General features: G+C 48.4%; 3 protein-coding genes across 3 annotated transcripts in view; 2 read left to right on the forward strand and 1 right to left on the reverse strand.

Annotated features, from left to right (window-relative positions):
- LOC143773936 (histone H1.01-like) overlaps positions 1 to 20,998 on the reverse strand; it is a 213,435-nt gene that overhangs the window by 69,838 nt on the left and 122,599 nt on the right. The gene's annotated exons all lie outside the window — the stretch shown is intronic.
- On the forward strand, positions 9,791 to 10,228 carry LOC143773913 (histone H2B 1.1-like). The gene has a single exon (XM_077261214.1). It carries the CDS (start codon positions 9,797 to 9,799, stop codon positions 10,172 to 10,174), a length of 378 nt encoding a protein of 125 aa, XP_077117329.1. The 5' UTR covers positions 9,791 to 9,796; the 3' UTR covers positions 10,175 to 10,228.
- Positions 12,915 to 13,327, forward strand: LOC143773914 (histone H2A type 1). Its single transcript, XM_077261215.1, has one exon. The coding sequence runs from the start codon at positions 12,919 to 12,921 to the stop codon at positions 13,309 to 13,311; it is 393 nt and encodes a 130-aa protein (XP_077117330.1). The 5' UTR covers positions 12,915 to 12,918; the 3' UTR covers positions 13,312 to 13,327.

Below are 20,998 nucleotides of genomic sequence, written 5' to 3' on the forward strand. Positions count from 1 at the left end.
CAGCGCTGTATACTCACCTACTCCCGGCACGGTCCCTGGACGTCCCTGCTTCTTCCATCGCTGCAGATTCTTCCTGTATTGAGCGGTCACAGTTACCGTTCAATACAGAAATGAATATGTGGCTCCACCCCTATGGGAGGTGGAGCCGCATATTCATTTCTGTAATGAGCGGGACCATGTGACCGCTCAGTGCAGGAAGAATCTGCAGCGCTGGAAGAAGCAGGGACGTCCAGGGACCGTGCCGGGAGTAGGTAAGTATAATTAGAGAGCAGTGACGGCTCCCTGCTGCCGCTGCGGGTCACTCACAAATGGTGGATCATCATCAATCATGGGTCATTTCATTCTCCTTCACTCCGTCCTTGGGGCCCCTAAGTAGTCTGGGCCCCGTCGCAGCTGCGACCGCTTCGACCGCGGTAGTTACGCCCCTGCAAATGTAACTCTTTTGTGACAGGCAGAACGGAAGGTGTAATCTTCAAACTTTTATAGATAACAACTACGGTAATGCCTGTCACAAATAAGAATATGATGAAGAAGTTTAATATGAAGAAGAATAATAGTTAAATAAAAAGAATATGAACTATGTAACAAAAAAAAAATAATAGGTAGAAGATGAATAAGGTGAAGAAAAAGTTGATGTCAAAGATGCTGCTGCTGAGGATGATGAAGAAAAAAGTGTGGGAGAAGTAAAAAAGAGGGTGAAGGGTGTGGAAGTAGTGAAACATCGATATCTGACAAAATAAAAAAAATCTTAACATAGTCAATATCTTTGTAACTCCGAACGTCTTAAAAAAAAAAAAAAAAAATCCTGCTATTCTATTTGATTGGGCTAAACCTCTATGCCTTTAATGTCTCCGCCACCTCCCCCAATACATCCTACATTATTCTTATTTGTTTTCCTTCATATAGAATGAACCTACAAGGAAAGAAAGGGTTTATTTTAATTCCGATATTTTCGTCCCATTGACTTGCATTGGTATCGGGTATCGGTATCGGCAAGATCCAATATTTTGCCGGTATCGGCCGATCCAATCCGATACCGATACTTTCCGATATCGGAAGGTATCGCTCAACACTAATAGGTACCCATTCACATGGAGACATTTATTCTCAGCGAGGAAGGCAAGCATAGGACCTGGTATAAGAGAGATGCCGTAAAGTGGCTACCAGGTACACATAAAATTGGCCTTTTTTATGCGCTAAACACTCTCATTTTTCATATTTCTAGTGCAGTAATGTGGTTTAGTTTTCATATTTCATGTTTGCATGCTTTAGCGTTGCAGTGTGCTACCTTATTTGTTTGGCTGTATAGGAGTTGGTTACTCTAGGTTTACTACCTGTTCACACTTGATCTATGTTTGGATGTGAAGGTCAGTTTTTTCAAATGTATTATTTAGCCTTCTGACCGAGCACTCCGCCTCCTAGTCACAGGTGTTTTAATTGCAACAGGTCCAGTACCCCTCCACAGAGATAGAGAATGTGAGTCTAGGAAGAGGTTTTCACAGGTACCCATTCACATGGAGACGTTTATTCTCAGCAAGGAAGGCAAGCGTAGGACCTGGTATAAGAGAGATGCCATAAAGTGGTACCAGGCACACATAAAATTGGCCTTTTTTATGCGCTAAATGCTCTCATTTTTCATATTTCTAGTGCAGTAATGTGGTTTAGTTTTCATATTTCATGTTTGCATGCTTTAGCGCTGCAGTGTGCTACCTTATTTGTTTGGCTGTATAGGAGTTGGTTACTCTAGGTTTAGTACCTGTTCACACTTGATCTATGTTTTGATGTGATGGTCAGTTTTTTCAAACAAATAGGGAGGAACATAGATATTTAAATGAAATTAACTGATATAAGTTCCACCCCCTGTAGCTTATTGGTGGCTCCTCAAGTCTCTTCTCTATTGGCAGATTCAGATCCGTCCAATGACAGGATATGAAGATGGGGCATCAGCCTATAGAAACCAGCGAACGCGGTCTTGTCTTCACACAATTCTCTGAAATTATTTTCATCATGTCTGGACGCGGCAAACAAGGAGGAAAGGTCCGCGCTAAGGCCAAGACTCGCTCATCCCCCGACACCTGCAGCTGGCGGTGCGCAATGACGAGGAGCTGAACAGGCTGCTGGGTGGGGTGACCATCGCCCAAGAAGACCGAGAGCAGCAAGGCGAGCAAGAGCAAGTGAGCGCTGCTGCCGATCTCCTCTGTCCACACAACCAAAGGCTCTTCTAAGAGCCACCCACATTCTCCTCCGAAGAGCCGCACCGCTGATCTAGGGACGGTTCACACTAGTGTCTGCTAACACAGCGCCAGGCGGTATTTAGAGTTAACTATACACTATCCGTGCTCCACTGTACTGCGGTCACCACAGAGCAGAGATTTGTGGCGTGAAGTGAATGATCCGGCGTCATGTTACTGAGATCACACACGAGGGATAAGTACAGTTTATACAGGGGACAAAGCTCCTGAGGGAAGCCGGCTCTTCATAGAGCACTTGGTGCGGCTCAGCGGCGTAGCTAGGGTTTCAACTTGGGGGGGGGGGGAGGGGCGAAACATCTGAGTGGGCCCCTAACTAGCTAACCCTGATTACAGCTACGGTTGCACGCTCTAATTGTGAATATAGGGGAACCTCAGAATATGACCCTACTGTTATTGAAAATAAATCTATATACAAAAACGAACATTGACTTTACCGCCATATAGTGACCATATGCAACTTTGATGGTCACAATACTCTGAGTGCCCCTATAACAATAATGCTTAAGTGCCCACTTAACATTTAATAATGTCCCCTAAGTTGCCCCATGTACTGCTCCATTATACACCATATGGTGAGCTCAAAGCTTCGCTATACACAGTATAAGGCCCCCACAGCTCGCCTATACACAGTATGATGATTCTATAACTCCCCTGTACACCACATGATGTTCCCACTGCTCCCCTATACACAGTATGATCCCACTGCTCCCCTATAGATAGTATGAGCCCAATGCTCCCCTATACACAGTATAATGCTGACAGGACTCCACTATAGAAAGTATAATGCTCCCCTATATACAGTGTAATGGGCCAACAGCTCCCATATGCACAATATGCCTTCACAGTTCCCTATACACAGTATGATGGGCCTGCAGCTACCGTCAAACAGTATGATGTCCCTCACAGTTCCCCTGTACACAGTATGATGGGCCCACAGCTTCCTTATACACAGTATGATGGGCCCACAGCTCCTTTATACACAGTATGATGTGTGCACAGCTTCCTTATACACAGTATGATGGGCTTGCAGCTCCCTTATACACAGTATGATGGGCCCACAGCCCCCTTATACACAGTATGATGGGCCCGCAGCTCCCTTGTACACAGTATGATGGGCCCACAGCTCCCTTATACACAGTATGATGGGCCCGCAGCTCCCTTATACATAGTATGATGGGCCCGCAGCTCCTTATACACAGAATGATGGGCCCACAGCTCCCTTATGTACAACGTATCGCGACGGATGGCCACACGTTGCATCCATCGTGCAACGGATCCTTCGTGTTTTGGCGGACCGTCGGCACAAAAAAAACATTCAAGTGAACATTTTTTTGTCCGTCGCATCCGCCATTTTCTACCGTGCACGCGCGGCCGAAACTCCGCTCCCTCCTCCCCAGACTTTAGAATGGACAGCGGATGAGTTGAAAAACTGCATCCGCTGCCCACGGTGTGCACAAATTACACAACATGCGTCGGTACGTCGGCCCAACACATAGCGACGGACCCACACCGACGCAAGTATGAAAGAGGCCTTAATGAGCGTTTAATTAAAAAAAAAAAAAAAGCGGAAAAACACGGCGTGGGCTCCCACACAATTTTCTGCACCAGAGGGGGAAAGCCGACGGCCGGGAGCCAATATTTGTAGCCTGCTATGAATATCAGCCCGCAGCTGTCTGCGTAGCCCATACTGACTATTAAAATTTGTGGGACCTGTTGTGAATTCTGTTGTGGGTTCTGCTCTTGGGCTCCCTCCGGTGGTTATAAGTGGTAGTGCTGCTGTTTGTCTTTCACAACAGTCATCAGCTGCTTCTACTTTGGACGGGGCTATTTAGTCTGGCTCCTTCCTTTAGTGAGTGCCAGTTGTCCATTGTTTTCTAGGGATCCACATCTCTGCTTGGTTTCTCCTTCTGGATTGTCCAAATCATCAAAGATAAGTCCTGGCTCTGTTTTTGCAGTCCACATGCGGTGGACTTAATAGTTCTGTGAATTGCTATGTTTTTTCTTGTCCAGCTTTGTCTGTGTAAAGATTTATTCAGCCAAGTTAGAAGCTCTGGAGTCACAGAGTTACCCTCCATGCCTTTAGTTAGGTGTGGAGATTTTTGTATTCTCTGTGGTGGATTTTGTAGTATTTTTTATACTGACCGCACAGTACTCTGTCCTGTCTTTTCTTTCTAGGTAGCGTGGCCTCCTTTGCTAAATTCTGTTTTCAGTCTGCGTTTGTAATTTCCCTCTCCTCTCACAGTCAATATTTGTGGGTGGCTGCCTTTCCTTTGAGAATTTTCTCTGAGGCAAGATAGTTTTCCTGTTTCTTTCTTTAGGGGTAATTAGTAGTGTTGAGCGATACCGTCCGATACTTGAAAGTATCGGTATCGGAAAGTATCGGCCGATGCCGGCAAAGTATTGGATCTCGCCGATACCCGATACCAATACAAGTCAATGGGACTCAAGTATTGGAAGGTATCCCTGATGGTTCCCAGGGTCTGAAGGAGAGGAAACTCTCCTTCAGGCCCTGGGATCCATATGAATGTGTAAAATAAAGAATTGAAATAAAAAATATTGATATCCTCACCTCTCCGACGCAGCCTGGACCTTACCGCTGTGAACCGGCAAGCCTTCTTTGCTTAAAATGAGCGCGTTCAGTACCTTCCATGACGTCACGGCTTCTGATTGGTCGCGTGCCGCTCATGTGACCGCCACGCGACCAATCAGAAGCTGTGACGTCATCCCTCAAGTCCTAAATTCCTAGATGGGAATTTAGGACCTGAGCGATGACGTCACGGCTTGTGATTGGTCGCGTGGCGGTCACATGAGCGGCACGCGACCAATCAGAAGCCGTGACGTCATGGAAGGTGCTGAACGCGCTCATTTTAAGCAAAGCAGGCTGCCGGTTACTACCAGGGCGCGTCAGAGGGTGAGTATATCCCTATTTTTTATTTTAATTCTTTATTTTTTACATGGATATGGATCCCAGGGACTGAAGGAGAGTTTCCTCTCCTTCAGACCCTGGGAACCATACACTGGGAACTTCCACACAAAACTGTCACTTCCACCACAAAAGTATCGGATCTCGGTATCGGAATTCCGATACAGCAAATATTGGCCGATACCCGATACTTGCGGTATCGGAATGCTCAACACTAGTAATTAGTCCTCCGGCCGTGACAAGGTGTCTAGGGAGTGACAAGAACATCCCACGGCTACTTCTAGTTGATGTGTTAAGTTCAGGGTCGGCGGTCAGTATAGAGGCCACCTAACTCCAGAGCTCGTCCATGCTGCTCCTAGGCCACCAGTTCATAACAGGGACCCCCCAAAAAATGAAATGACGTGGGGTCCCTCTATAATTTATAGCCAGAAAGGCTACGTAGACAGCTGCGGACTGATATTCATAGCCTAGAGAGGGGCCATGGATATTGGCCCCCCTGGCTACAAAAAACAGTCTGCAGCTGCATCTGTAAGATGCGCCAATTCCGGAACTTAGCCTCTATCTTCCCACTCCCGTGTAGCGGTGGGATATGGGGTGATAAGTGGTTAATGTCACCTTGCTATTGTAAGGTGACATTAAGCCGGGTTAATAATGGAGAGGCATCAATAAGACGCCTATCCATTATTAATCCAATAGTAATAAAGGGTTAATAAAACACACACACATTAGGAAAAAAGTATTTTAATATTCTTCATTTAACCATACCTACTAAACTTCAGCGCCTGCATTAACCGTAAAATAATAAACCGTATACTACCTGTCCGCCGTAGTCCAATTAATAAGGAGTTTCCAGTGATTTTCTCCTCTATAGAACAGTGACATCGGGTGATGTCACTGCTCTATAGGACCCTCAGTGACACACTGACAGGAGACAATGGCTCCTGCATTGATTCACTGATGTTGCTATAGTTCAAAGGCTCACTTTATTTCATTTGCTGCGTGGGAAAATTTCTCACACAGCAATTCCAAAAGTGAGACTAGGGACTATTTTTTTTTACAGCGGTGAAGGTATACAGTGGCGGAAGGGAACCTTCCTCCAGTCCATCCTCTCTGATCTCAAAGCACGCCGCCGCCGCTGTCCGTGCGTCTCAGTCATCACTTTTTGCTCACTGCAGAAAATGTCTGGTCGCGGAAAAGGAGGAAAAGGTCTCGGGAAGGGCGGCGCCAAGCGGCACAGGAAGGTGCTCCGTGATAACATCCAGGGCATCACCAAGCCTGCCATCCGCCGTCTTCCTGGAGAACGTGATCCGTGACGCCGTCACCTACACCGAGTACGCCAAGAGGAAGACCGTCACCGCTATGGACGTGGTGTACGCGCTCAAGCGCCAGGGCCGCACTCTCTACGGCTTCGGAGGTTAATGCTTCTTCCTCCATCCTCACTCCCCAAAGGCTCTTATCAGAGCCGCCCACATTTATTATGGAGAAGCTACAATTCCTGAGATCAGATGATTACAGTAATGAGGTGATGGGAATCGGGTGAAACCTCTGGAATTAGTATAAATCCAGGGAGGAGCGGTCACGTCCTGCACTGATGGTTTCGGGTCTCCCTTATGATGGCGGCTCCCCTATCTGCCCAGCGCCATGTCTGCATTAATTACGGCCGCCACCATTTATTATCTACATGTGGATAGTGATTGTGACTTTCTGGCCGCTCCTTATAACGTGCAATGTGCGGCCGGAGCTACAGCCGGCAGCGATCTCCTGTGCTCGGTCTGATGGATGAAGCCGATCACATCCCGCAGCCGAACATTAGCGGCTCGGTTCCCTCCTGACGGGGGAGGTTGTTTGGTCTCCGGATTTGTATCACATCTGGCTAAAGCGACTTCATCGTTTATATCCTAGAACCGGAGCATCGCTGAATCCCGGAGCTCGTGTTACAGAGCGGATACTGCTCCACTAAACCGGAGAATCTGCCGACTCTAGTGCGGGATGAAAGCGGCCGCCAATCACAACGCGAGCAGAGAGTCCGATCGGACACTGCGCTTCACAAGGATGAAGGCAGATTGGGATTGAGCGGGGATTTCAAAATCTGTTATCAGCCAATCATCACTAGCGACGATCCTGTTGGCGGGTTACCTCATCCAAGGCGGACATTTATGTTAACCGTTCAGTGTCTGATATTTCTTTCCGCAGTTCTCCAGTATCAGTAAATTCCTAATTGCCAGTGACCGGAGCCTGAAGAGAGAACGGCGGAGAAATCCACACCCGGAATGTACAGCGCCGTCATCCGAGCACCAGACAGGTGATCACGGCGGACCAGAGAGAGGACTGGAAATGATGCGGGCCAGTAGCCGGTGGGTTTCTGGGTGAGGGCAGTTGTAGAGAACACACGACTGAGCGGGAGATTCAAATCATCATTCGGTTTTGTGATCGACCGCAAAATATCGGACTGAAGCCCCGCCCACAGGGAACGACCAATCAGCGTGTTTCCTCCTCTGTTTAACTCTTTAATGCCCCTGAGCCTCCTCACTTTACATGTGTTCTCCCCAGCTCCCGGCAGCGCTCAGCTTATCAGCTCCTCCTGGTAGAACAAGTGCGGACTGTATCATCCGATCTGTGTTACGGGGGGTTTCCAGCACCATCTGAAGACATTACTGCACTATATGGAGTGTAATATGTCCGGTGCTGTACTGTAACTCCCTGCATGATGTGCCACACGCAGCGGTATACGGGGGTACTCTGCACTGTACAGCTGAATCATAGCACTATACAAGGGTATACAGAAGGATAAAAAGAACTACAAGAACACATGCAGCAGGTGGAGCAGACTGCAGTGTCTATATTCCCACATTACTGGTGGAGCAGACTGTTGTGTCTATATTCCCATATTACAGGTGGAGCAGACTGCGGTGTCTTATATTCCCATTTTTCAGGTGGAGCAGACTGTGGTGTCTTATATTTCCACATTACAGCTGGAGCAGACTGCAGTGTCTTATATTTACACATTTAAACCCTATTTTAGCCTGTAAGCTTTTTGGTGGCATTCATATGTTCTGTATTTGCTTTAGTTTAACCCACATTACAGGTGGAGCAGACTGTGGTCTCTTATATTTACACATTACAGGTGGAGAAGACTGCAGAGTATTTTATTCCCACCTTACAGGTGGAGCAGACTGCAGTGTCTGATATTTCCACATTACAGGTTTAACAGACTGGTGTCTTATATTCCCATATTACATTCCGGAATAGTCTGTAATCTCCACCAAGCACACAGGTCTCAGGTTATTTGGAGAATCATGAACTAAACCGAATCATGTTATAGCAGATGACTGAGACCCCAGAATATCAGATCTGGGAAGCAAAGGGTTAAATAACAGACACTGAACACAGCAACTCGGTCAGAACTGACACGATCAGCAGTGAAAGCTCAGAGCTGTAGAGGAGCTCAGCCCCGGATCTCACCATCACCTTCCTCAGCATTTAGTCTTCAACTCTATTGCGCCACCTGCTATTTATCCCGTCGCTAGGCGTAGAAGACTGGAGAGGACACAAGAGCATGGACGACGCCCGGTGTCGGGTCGGACGATCCCCCACTGGAGTCCCTGATTAGTGGCGCAGTATCCGCAGAAGCGGCGCTGGACATAGCGGGGAGCCGGTACACGGGCTGATCGGTGGCCGCATCCTCCTCGCAGGTGATTTGTTGCTTCTGACATTCCAGCTCCGTTACTGACGGTTCTCACCAGTTGTTTCTAGTTGGGGAAATGTCGCAGCGATCAGTCCTGGGCCTGAACAGACAATCTGGTCAGCTGAGAGAGAGAGAGAGATCCGGGTGAGGAGCACAGGGGAGAGGCCGAGATCCGATCACTGCTCCTCTGCTTCCTGCAATAGGTGGCGTCCTTCGATCACTTGAGACAGTGAGAACATCAGTGAGAGAATCGCACCGACCCGATAGCAATAAATTCACAACCGGCAGCAAAGTTATCAGGTTGATCACAGGATTTACCGAGGTAAAAGCTCCGCGGAGTCCGCTCTGAGTTCTGGAAATCCGGTAAATGTGGAATATTCAGCACTATATGGAGGAATTCCGCACTATAGGGGGGTATACATCACTATGCATGGGTAAAAACGATACATGGAGGTCTCCAGCCCTCTATTGAGGGTATGCAGTACAACATGGTGTTTGTAGCACTATAAGGGGAGTATGTAGCACATATGGACGGAGGGCTTACAGTGCTATATGCGATACACAACATTATGTGTAAGGTATACAGCACCATCTGGAGTTTATACAGTGTAATATGGCGTTGTAAAGCACTATATGAGGGTATACATTGCTATATGGGCATACACCGCAGTATACGGGGGTGCGCAGCAGTATATGGGGATTTACAGCACAATCTAGGGGCGCGGCCCATGGAGAGGAGCTTTATTTATGGAATATCCAATGAACTGCAGAGGGCGGAGCTTCTGATTTTGATCACCTGATTTTTCTCACCCAATAGCACAGCGATCTGACATCAGTGCTCATTTGCATGGGCCGGCTCTAAATTCAGCTGCTCTGGGAGAGTCAGGACCATTTTTTACTCTCACTTGTGACAAGATAGAACTGTTTGCGTTCATTATGGCTGATCCCAAGGCTGCTCCAGCCCCCAAGAAGGGCTCCAAGAAAGCCGTGACCAAGACCCAGAAGAAGGACGGCAAGAAGCGGAGGAAGAGCAGGAAGGAGAGCTACGCCATCTACGTGTACAAGGTGCTGAAGCAGGTCCACCCCGACACCGGCATCTCCTCCAAGGCCATGGGCATCATGAACTCCTTCGTCAACGACATCTTCGAGCGCATCGCAGGGGAAGCCTCCCGCCTGGCTCACTACAACAAGCGCTCCACCATCACCTCCCGGGAGATCCAGACCGCCGTGCGCCTGCTGCTGCCCGGAGAGCTGGCCAAGCACGCCGTGTCCGAGGGCACCAAGGCCGTCACCAAGTACACCAGCGCCAAGTGATCTGCTCCTCCCCCTGCTCCGCCATCACCCCAAAGGCTCTTCTAAGAGCCACCACCCCGCCTACATGAGAGCTGTGACTGCTGATGTGTCCTGTCTCCCCGAGGTGTCTGATCGCACCGCCCGGGGCTCTGCATCTAGTGACAGGAAAGAGCAGGTGAAGTAATAGAAGTGATTAACTGGTGGATGGAGGAGAGAGAAAACCTTGTCAGTATTAGTAATACTCTGGTTATTTCTCTGTAAGTTGCTCTGTTCAGTCGCTTCTTGTCAGATGATTTGGTTTAGTTAATGATTCTCTTCTCAAAAAACAGGAGACATTTGTGGTCTGTGGAGTTGATCTAGAGATTTTCCGGATCCTTCTCTGTATAGAGGAAGTGACGTCATTACAGTTAGAAGCAGCGGGAAATTCAAACCCCCTAACCTTTATGTATTCAGCCAATCAGGAGCGGGAGGGAGGAGCTAATGTTGTCATTGGTAACACGTTCCCGCTCAGTGGCTGATGCCTTGTGCTGCGGCTCCCCTCCTTTGACCGGGAACCCACAGCTTTGCTATCCAGTGAATATTGCTTCCTTATCTGGAAACCATAGGTACATTTGAGGCACTCTAGAACAAGCCATCATTGCATTTCACAGATTAGGGTAGTAGCATTATCTTTCTGAAAAAGGCCCGGGGATCATGGACTCGGTTTCATAAATAAGCGATGTAAAACATTTTTTTTACAATTACTGCATTTTTCATCAAGTAGAGGAAAAAAAAATGAATTCCACTGATATAAAAAAAACAAGCAAATACACAGTGGGGACACGGGTAGTTTCCTAGACCCCCGACTGCCATGGCAATCACTGTCATCGGCGACATCTTCCTTATGCTCTGCTGCCCCCTCCTCTGCCAGGAAGGTTCTTTATAAATAAGAAATCAGGGTCTGGAGAGGACAGATGGGTCTGAGAAAGGAGGTCGTAGAGTAGGTCAGAGGCTTTTTGGGAAGAAAAGGATGGAGAGTCTAGAGGAGTAAAATATTAAGAAATCTCGTTTATTTTTTATTTATTTTTTCCGTCAGAACATTGCATCTCAATCAGCGTTATAGGCATGCGATATACTGGCCAGGGACTCGTCCTGTAAGTGACATTTAGCCCGATCCCGCACTCTCCTCGATCTTCTCCCCCAGTCCCCGGCTGCTTCCGGCAGGAGGATTGTCGGATTGCTGAGAGCGCAGTACTCCCGGTAACACAACTCCTCGGCAGCCGCCAGAATGTCTCCCAATATCCTATCTGCAGGGAGGTTGTAGAACAGGAAGAGTCCTGGGAAGAGCAGACAGGTGATCAGGGTAGTAGTGATGTGTAGACATGACGCTGGACATAAGGAACTAGCGATAACCTCCTCGTCACAGAAACTGTGCACATCTGTATAAATTCCTGCTCAGGTGCCATCACTGTTCTGAAAAGCAAAGGGTTAATATAATGGCATAAAATCACTGCGAAGTGCAGAGAGCTCCGGTCATAGATCTGACTAAGAAGATGAAGTCTCCCCGGGGACCAGTGGCCTCCGTGTTCTCAGTGGTTGGTACTGCCCGAGATGTGCCCCGTGTGTCTGACCCGGAGACGGCTGCATTACATTTCCCGGCACTTTATTACAATCAGTATTGTGGGCGATATACTGACAGGGAAACGTCCTAGAAGCGACATTTCGGGGCAGACTGATTCATCTACTGTACTACTTTATTCCTGCAATCTAGGTAGAGATGAGCTCCACAACTAAAGGCAGGAGGTCTGTGAAAACATGATCCTACATTACCTCAGCAATACCCGGGCCATAAAGAAGCTGCCGCCTCCTGAGGAGCCAATGTCCGGCTGTGTGCAGGGATGTGAGCGGCTTTATCCATCAGCAGCCCGGGTGTAGGGGATTGCTGAGAGGGTTGTACTGCTGAGCCGGCAAGGGATGGTGAGAGTAATAGTGCGGTGAGCTGACGACCCTGGGCATTGGTGATTAGTCTGCTTCCAATCTGGGGGAACAGAGGCAGGTAATAATCCGACATCCATCTAACAGCGACTGAGCGGGAGAATCATAGCGAACAACCGATCCTTCAACTGGAAATGACCGAGAATCATCGGCCCAAAGCGCCAATCAATGCCCAATAAGTGTTTCCTCCTCCATTTAACACCTTAGTGCCCGTGTTTGTGCAGATTCCCGCTCCACATGTACACGCTTTCCCCAGCGCTGCACAGAAGCGGTGACGTCCCCCACCCCAGGATCCTATGGAATATATGAGGCTTGTCTGAGTCTGGTCGGATCGGAGCGGTTACAGCGGGGAGTCAGTATAGGATATTACGTGAGTGAGGAGCCTTCTGCAGGTGCAGATGGGTTTGTAGTATTATCACAAAGGCTCTTGTTAGAGCCATCCATCACCCATTGTCCGGCAGAGCTGTGTGATCAAAGCTTTATTTTGAAGGATGCATCACTACATGGAGTTCTATATGGAAGGGACAGAGCAGTATGTGGGGAACAAAGCATTACAGGGGGACACAACACAATCCGGACACGTACAGCGCTATATAGTGGGACATAGAGATTTACATGAAATGAACTGTTATTAGCTCCGCCCCCTGTAGCTCATTGGTGGCTCCTCAATTCTCTTCGCTATTGGCAGATTCAGATCCGTCCATTGACAGGATAGGAAGGCGGGGCATCAGCCTATAGAAACCAGCGAACACGGTCTTGTCTCCACACAATTCTCTGACATTATCTTCATCATGTCCGGACGCGGTAAACAAGGAGGAAAGGTCCGCGCTAAGGCCAAGACCCGCTCATCCCGGGCAGGACTGCAGTTCCCAGTCGGCCGTGTGCACAGGCTTCTCCGCAAGGGCAACTACGCCGAGAGGGTGGGCGCCGGCGCTCCGGTCTATCTGGCCGCTGTGCTGGAGTATCTGACCGCTGAGATCCTGGAATTGGCCGGCAATGCTGCCCGGGACAACAAGAAGACCCGCATCATCCCCCGACACCTGCAGCTGGCGGTGCGCAATGACGAGGAGCTGAACAGGCTGCTGGGTGGGGTGACCATCGCCCAGGGGGGCGTCCTGCCCAACATCCAGGCCGTGCTGCTGCCCAAGAAGACCGAGAGCAGCAAGGCGAGCAAGAGCAAGTGAGCGCTGCTGCCCATCTCCTCTGTCCACACACCCAAAGGCTCTTCTAAGAGCCACCCACATGTTCTCATAAGAGCTGATATCGGCCGATGGTCTGCACTAGTGTCCGCTAACACATGTGCCCCCGCGGTATATAGATACAACTATACACGATCCGTGCTCCTGTACTGCGGTCACCACAGGGCAGAGGCCTAATGTTCTTCCTGCCACATGTTACTCCGGGTGACATCGCAGCGGTTGCTATGTCCACAGTATTCTATAACATACGCTGCAGAGTGTGCGGCTTACACAGGAGATGGCGGGGAACGAGGCAGCGAGCTCTTACCAGCATTAGTGGGGAAGCCGGTCTATCAGATTAGTAGCCTCACTAAGGGTTATGACCAACGAGTCTGAAGATGTTTTGTTGTTTTCTTACGCGGCAATTTTTTTTGTTTTTTTTATAGGTTTAACAACAAATAAGCATCACAATAATAACATGCAATGCAGGGAGGTGCGCTGATGTGAATACACTAAAAAATGCTACAAAAAAAAGAAAAAAAATTGGCACAAATATGGGCACCAAAGAGAGTTGAAGAACCTCTTATTTTGGCACTGGATTCTCCGAGTAGTGGATAATGGATGTCGGGGGTCGCTGTCAGCGCAGTGTAGGCATCTTCCGCAATGATCTGCATGTGTACATTCAGCAGTGCAGGAAGCTCCTCATTCACCCACTAAATTAATTAGATCAGCCGACATGTGCCCGAAAACACGCGGACACGACCTGTTATGTATACTTGTATATGGGATCTATGATTTTATTAGAGGCCGCCATCCATACCAGAGTTTAGTGCCCAGGACGCGGTCATTTAGGAGTCTACAGGCCGAGTCCATTCATCAATCCAACCACATTCCCTTTCACTATTCGCAGCCTTCCTACAACTCACGAATCTGAGCAGGAAAATATAAATATCAGAATCTCCTTTACTTCACATCAGGACTTGGATGTCTGCTCTGTAGTATCAGCAGCATAATAGGGTATGACTGTGCAGAAACCTCTATGTACGGCCCAGTGCGGATACATCCCCGAACACTCCGGGTAGATTTCTGTTCTCGATTAGAATGAGAACAGCGTCAACTAAGTCCAGAAAACAGAGATTGAACGTCTTGATACCCCAATGTACAGCGTGCGAAGCCTGCAGTGGCAGTCACACAAGCACAGTGCCCATTAGCACACAGCAGGACAATGCAGCCTTTCATGTAAGATGTGGGCGGCTCTGATAAGAGCCTTTGGGGAGTTGGGATAAACAAGAGAACACACTTAACCTCCGAAGCCGTAGAGAGTGCGGCCCTGGCGCTTCAGCGCGTACACCACGTCCATGGCGGTGACGGTCTTCCTCTTGGCGTGCTCGGTGTAGGTGACGGCGTCACGGATCACGTTCTCCAGGAAGACTTTCAGGACACCGCGAGTCTCTTCATAGATGAGGCCGGAGATGCGCTTGACGCCTCCTCTGCGGGCGAGACGGCGGATGGCAGGCTTGGTGATGCCCTGGATGTTATCACGGAGCACCTTCCTGTGCCGCCCTTCCCGAGACCTTTCCCTCCTTTACCGCGACCGGACATCTTGCACGCAGTCAACAGAAAACGATGACTGATCAGTGCAGAGTCCTTCCTTTATGTAGAGAGTGAGCGGACCGGAGCGAGAACAGCAGAGATGACGCGCTTCCGGGGCGTGATTTCTAGTAGTTAGCTCCTCCCTTTTGTTCCCGATTGGTTGAACACAGAACGGTTGCAGATTTTGAATTTCCCGCTTATTGTTCTGTTTTTTTTTTTCCGCGCTTCTCTATTCTTCTCCTCATCTGCGCCGCTGCTAGATCTGTTGGCTATTTTGATTTTTACTTTCATTGTAGTTTCCTGTTGCTACTTTTCAGCTTCTGCCACATGTTTGAAAGTTGAATAAAAATATATTTTAGGGGCAATGATCTCCAGAAAACTCATCTGCTCCCGGGCAGTCACTCATCAGTACACGACTGGCGGCCATTACCGGTCACTACAGAGCAGTGAGCTGCATGTAGCCAGTCCCCGGGCAGCGCCAACCCTGGAGAACATGGGGATACTCAAATATACTATAATTACATAACGATCCACCCACCACAAATGTGATCTGTAGCACCACAGCAGCGCACTGGGAGGGATCTGCTCCGATCAATGTCAGGCAGATTCACATAAGGCGCCATCAGGACTGTAAACCCTGCAGCTTGGAAGCTGTGCACTCAGTGAGATGTCTCGATAGTAGCCGCACCCAGTGTTCTATGAGGAGTCGGCTTCCTTCAGGAGCTTTGTCCCCTGTATAAACTGTACTTATCCCTCATGGGTGTACTTGTCCCCTCAGAGGTGTATGATCAGGGCCATCACATTGTCACTTCGGAGCGGCATGATCAGTGCCAGCATCTTTTCTCCGCAGAGCTGTATGATCAGTACGACCACTTCTACAGCTACAGGCAGGAGGTCCGAGATAGGAAATGTTCCACCATGTATTGCAGAAAAGAGAGGAAGCAGCGGAAACATATGGACAGCGGTAAGGTGCCTGACACTGGCAATGTAACTGTCACCAGGGCCCAACCACAGCAATGTCATCCATGATGTGCTGGAAGGAAGTATTGGCTGGAGAAATACAGGACTATGCTGCCATAACTCTGCCGCTAGTAATGATGACTAGGGTTGAGCGAAACGGGTCGATCATTTTCAAAAGTCGCCGACTTTTGGCTAAGTCGGCGTCTCATGAAACCCGATCCGACCCCTGTGCTTGTCGGCCATGCGGTACGCGACTTTCGCGCCAAAGTCGCGTTTCAATGACGCGAAAAGCGCCATTTCTCAGCCAATGAAGGTGAACGCAGAGTGTGGGCAGCGTGATGACATAGATCCTGGTCCCCACCATCTTAGAGAAGGGCATTGCAGTGATTGGCTTGCTGTCTGCGGCGTCACAGGGGCTATAAAGGGGCGTTCCCGCCGACCGCCATCTTACTGCTGCTGATCTGAGCTTAGGGACAGGTTGCTGCCGCTTCATCAGAAGCAGGGAGAGCGTTAGGCAGGGTCCACTAACCACCAAACCGCTTGTGCTGCAGCGATTTCCACTGTCCAACACCACCTTCGGTGTGCAGGAACAGTGGAAGCTATTTTTTTTTTTTTTTTCCCCTCAGCGCTGTAGCTCATTGGGCTGCCCTAGAAGGCTCCGTGATAGCTGTATTGCTGTGTGTACGCCACTGTGGAAACCAACTGCTTTTTTCAAAGCACATATCCTCTTGTTCCTTCCTTTCTGCACAGCTATCTTTTTTGTTTGTCCACACTTTTTATTTAATTTGTGCATCAGTCCACTCCTATTGCTGCCTGCCATACCTGGCTTACATTACTGCAGGGAGATAGTAATTGTAGGACAGTTTTTTTTTTTTTTTGTTTTTTTTTTGTGGGAGATTAAGATTGGCATTTCTGCTACAGTGCCATCCCTGTGTGTGCCATCTCTCACTGAGTGGGCCATAGAAAGCCTATTTATTTTTTCCGTGATTTGTGTTCTAAAATCTACCTCAACACAGAAACACTACATCAATCAGTGGGAGAAAAATATTGGCCTCAGTCAGGGCTTGTGTGCCACTGCTGTGTGTGCGCTATCTCTCATTCAGTGGGCTATAGCAAGCCTATATTTTTTTTTTTTTTTTTTTTTTAATATTATTTGGTTTCAAAAGTCTCCCTGAAAAAAAAAAAAAACCTAAAAAAACAGTGGGAGAGTAATATTGCCCTTTCAGCTTGTGTGCCAGTCTTGACTCCTGGGTGTGCCACCTCTCTCCCTCTCATTCAGTGGGCCATAGAAAGCCTATTTATTTATTTTTTTAAATATTATTGGGTTTCTAAAGTCTCCCTGAAAAAACAAAAAATACATAAAAAAACAGTGGGAGAGTAATATTGCCCTTTCAGCTTGTGTGCCAGTCTTGACTCCTGGGTGTGCCACCTCTCTCCCTTTCATTCAGTGGGCCATAGAAAGCCTATTTTTTTTTTTTTTTTAATATTATTTGGTTTCTAATTCTCCCTGAAAAAAAAAAAAAAACCTAAAAAAACAGTGGGAGAGTAATATTGCCCTTTCAGCTTGTGTGCCAGTCTTGACTCCTGGGTGTGTCACCTCTCTCCCTCTCATTCAGTGGGCCATAGAAAGCCTATTTATTTTTTTTTTTAAATATTATTGGGTTTCTAAAGTCTCCCTGAAAAAACAAAAAATACATAAAAAAACAGTGGGAGAGTAATATTGCCCTTTCAGCTTGTGTGCCAGTCTTGACTCCTGGGTGTGCCACCTCTCTCCCTCTCATTCAGTGGGCCATAGAAAGCCTTTTTTTTTTTTGGTTTTTTTAATATTATTTGGTTTCTAAAGTCTCCCTGAAAAAAACAAAAAAAACATAAAAAACAGTGGGAGAGTAATATTGCCCTTTCAGCTTGTGCGCCAGTCTTGACTCCTGGTTGTGCCACCTCTCTCTCTCTAATTGTGGGCCATAGAAAGCCTTTTTTTTTTTTTTTTTTTAATATTATTTGGTTTCTAAAGTCTCCCTGAGAAAAAAAAATAAATAAATTAGGTGGGAGATTAATATTGACATTAGTGCTTGAGTGACAGTCCTGCGTGTGTGTCATCTCTGTGATTTTGTGCCACAGAAAACAGAGTGTGTAACATTGTGCCTGATTTTCCTTGTGGTCTCACCAACCTGTTAAGGGATATTGAAATCATACTGAAGTTATAGCTCACCGTGTAAGTTGTTTGATAGCAACAAATAAAGTTACTTTGGTTAAGATTTTAAAACAATGAGGAAGTCTGGTGCAAGAGGTCGTCGTGGGCGTTCATTGTCAGCTGGTAATGATGGTAGTGGTAGTGGAGCATCAGGTGGTCGTGGGGATAAAAATATTCCACCTAAGTCTGGAGCTGTGGAGCCAGTTTCGTCGTCAGGCTACACAAGGCCTCGAACGCTCTCTTTTCTGGGAGTAGGAAAACCGCTTTTAAAGGCGGAGCAGCAACAGCAAGTTTTGGCTTACATTGCAGACTCAGCCTCTAGCTCTTTTGCCTCCTCTTCCGAAACTGGTAAATGTAAAAGCAGCGCGTCGCTTGTGGATGTTCACGGTCAGGGACAAGTCGCTTCCTTGTCCTCCTCAGCAAAAACTACAACAAGAGAGAAGGATGCAGCAGGCGACACAACGGGTCACTCCATGGAGCTCTTTACACATACCGTCCCTGGCTTAGAAAGTGAAACATTTAACAGGCCATGCCCATTACAAGTAGATTCTGACATGGAGTGCACTGATGCACAGCCACAGCCAGAGTACTATGCTGCTCCTTTGACTCAGACCACCACATTGCCCTCTCAGGGTACAGATCCACAATCAGACCCTGATGAGACTATGTTGCCCCGCCACGAACGCTATACCACCGACCGACACAGTGACACAGACGAAGTTGCACACGAGCTCGAAGAGGAGGTAATAGATGACCCAGTTATTGACCCCGATTGGCAGCCATTGGGGGAACAGGGTGCAGGCGGCAGTAGTTCAGAAGCGGAGGTGGAGGAGGGGCCGCAGCAGGCATCAACATCGCAACAGGTTCCATCTGCCGGGCCCGTATCTGGACCAAAACGCGTGTCAAAGCCAAAACCTGTTGGAGCACAGCGTTGCCATCCGGTTAAAGCTCAGTCTGCAATCCCTGAAAAGGGATCAGAGTCTAGGAAGAGTGCAGTCTGGCATTTTTTTAAACAACATCCAACTGATCAGCGCAAAGTCATCTGTCAAAAATGTTCAACTAGCTTAAGCAGAGGTCAGAATCTGAAAAGTCTAAATACTAGTTGCATGCATAGACACTTAACCACCATGCATTCTCAAGCCTGGACTAACTACCAAACGTCCCTCAAGGTTGTAGCACCCTCGGCCAATGAAGCTAGTCAGCAACGCAACATCCCTTCCGTCACTGTAAGGCCACCATTTTCCGCACCACCGGCAGTATCTGTGCAGGTTTCTTTGCCAGCCAAAAGCAGTCAGGGTCAGGGAATCACCAGTTTTGTAGGAGGAAATATTGCATGTAGGGCACCGGCGGAAACAATACCGTCTCCAACCGTCTCTCAGTCTGCCATGTCCACCGGCACACCCGAAAGTTCCACGATCTACAGCTCTCCAGTCCAGCTCACCCTACATGAGACTCTGGTTAGAAAAAGGAAGTACTTATCCTCGCATCCGCGTACACAGGGTTTTAACGCCCACATAGCTAGACTAATCTCGTTAGAGATGATGCCCTACCGGTTAGTTGAAAGCGAAGCTTTCAAAGCCCTGATGGAGTACGCTGAACCACGATACGAGCTACCCAGTCGACACTTTTTTTCCAGAAAAGCCATCCCAGCCCTGCACCAGCATGTTAAACAGCGCATCGTCCATGCACTCAGGCAATCTGTGAGTACAAAGGTGCACCTGACTACAGATGCATGGACCAGTAGGCATGGCCAGGGACGTTATGTGTCCATCACGGCACACTGGGTGAATGTGGTGGATGCAGGGTCCACAGGCGACATCAATTTAGGGACAGTTGTGCCTAGCCCACGGTCTAGGAAACAGTTGGCTGTAGGCGTTCGCACCCCCTCCTCCTCCTCCTCGTCCTCCTGCAGAAGCTACAGCTCTTCCACAGAACGCAGTCGGCCAACCACTCCATCGGCAGATGACACTGTTGCACACCAGTTGTCCCATTATGGGCCAGCTACTGCCAAGCGTCAGCAGGCTGTATTGGCTATGAAGTGTTTGGGCGACAACAGACACACCGCGGAAGTTCTGTCCGAGTTCTTGCAACAAGAAACGCAGTCGTGGCTGGGCACAGTAGATCTTGAGGCAGGCAAGGTAGTGAGTGATAACGGAAGGAATTTCATGGCTGCCATCTCCCTTTCCCAACTGAAACACATTCCTTGCCTGGCTCACACCTTAAACCTGGTGGTGCAGTGCTTATTGAAAACTTATCCTGGGTTCTCCGACCTGCTCCTCAAAGTGCGTGCACTTTGCTCACATATCCGACGTTCGCCTGTACACGCCAGCCGTATGCAGACCTATCAGCGGTCTTTGAACCTTCCCCAGCATCGCCTAATCATAGACGTTGCAACAAGGTGGAACTCAACACTGCACATGCTTCAGAGACTGTGCGAACAGAGGCGTGCTGTTATTTATTTGTGGGAGGATACACGGGCAGGCAGTAGGATGGCAGACATGGAGTTGTCAGGTGTGCAGTGGTCGAAGATACAAGACATGTGTCAAGTCCTTCAGTGTTTTGAGGAATGCACACGGCTGGTTAGTGCAGACAACGCCGTAATAAGCATGAGCATCCCCCTAATGCGTCTGCTGATGCAAAGTTTGACGCACATAAAGGAGCAGGCGTCTGCACCAGAGGAAGAGGGAAGCCTTGATGACAGTCAGCCATTGTCTGGTCAGGGCAGTGTACAGGACGAGGTAGCGGGCGAAGAGGAGGTGGAGGACGAGGAGGATGATGGGGATGAGTATATTTTTAATGCGGAAACTTTCACGGGGGCACAGGAAATTGGTTGCGTGTCACGGCCGGGTTCTGGTTTTTTGAGGGACACAAGTGACGTAGATTTGCCTGCAACTGCCCCTCAACCAATCACAACCGGAGATTTGACAAGTGGAACTTTGGCCCACATGG

Source organism: Ranitomeya variabilis, chromosome 5 (genome assembly GCF_051348905.1).
Source record: "Ranitomeya variabilis isolate aRanVar5 chromosome 5, aRanVar5.hap1, whole genome shotgun sequence".
Classification (NCBI taxonomy): domain Eukaryota; kingdom Metazoa; phylum Chordata; class Amphibia; order Anura; family Dendrobatidae; genus Ranitomeya; species Ranitomeya variabilis.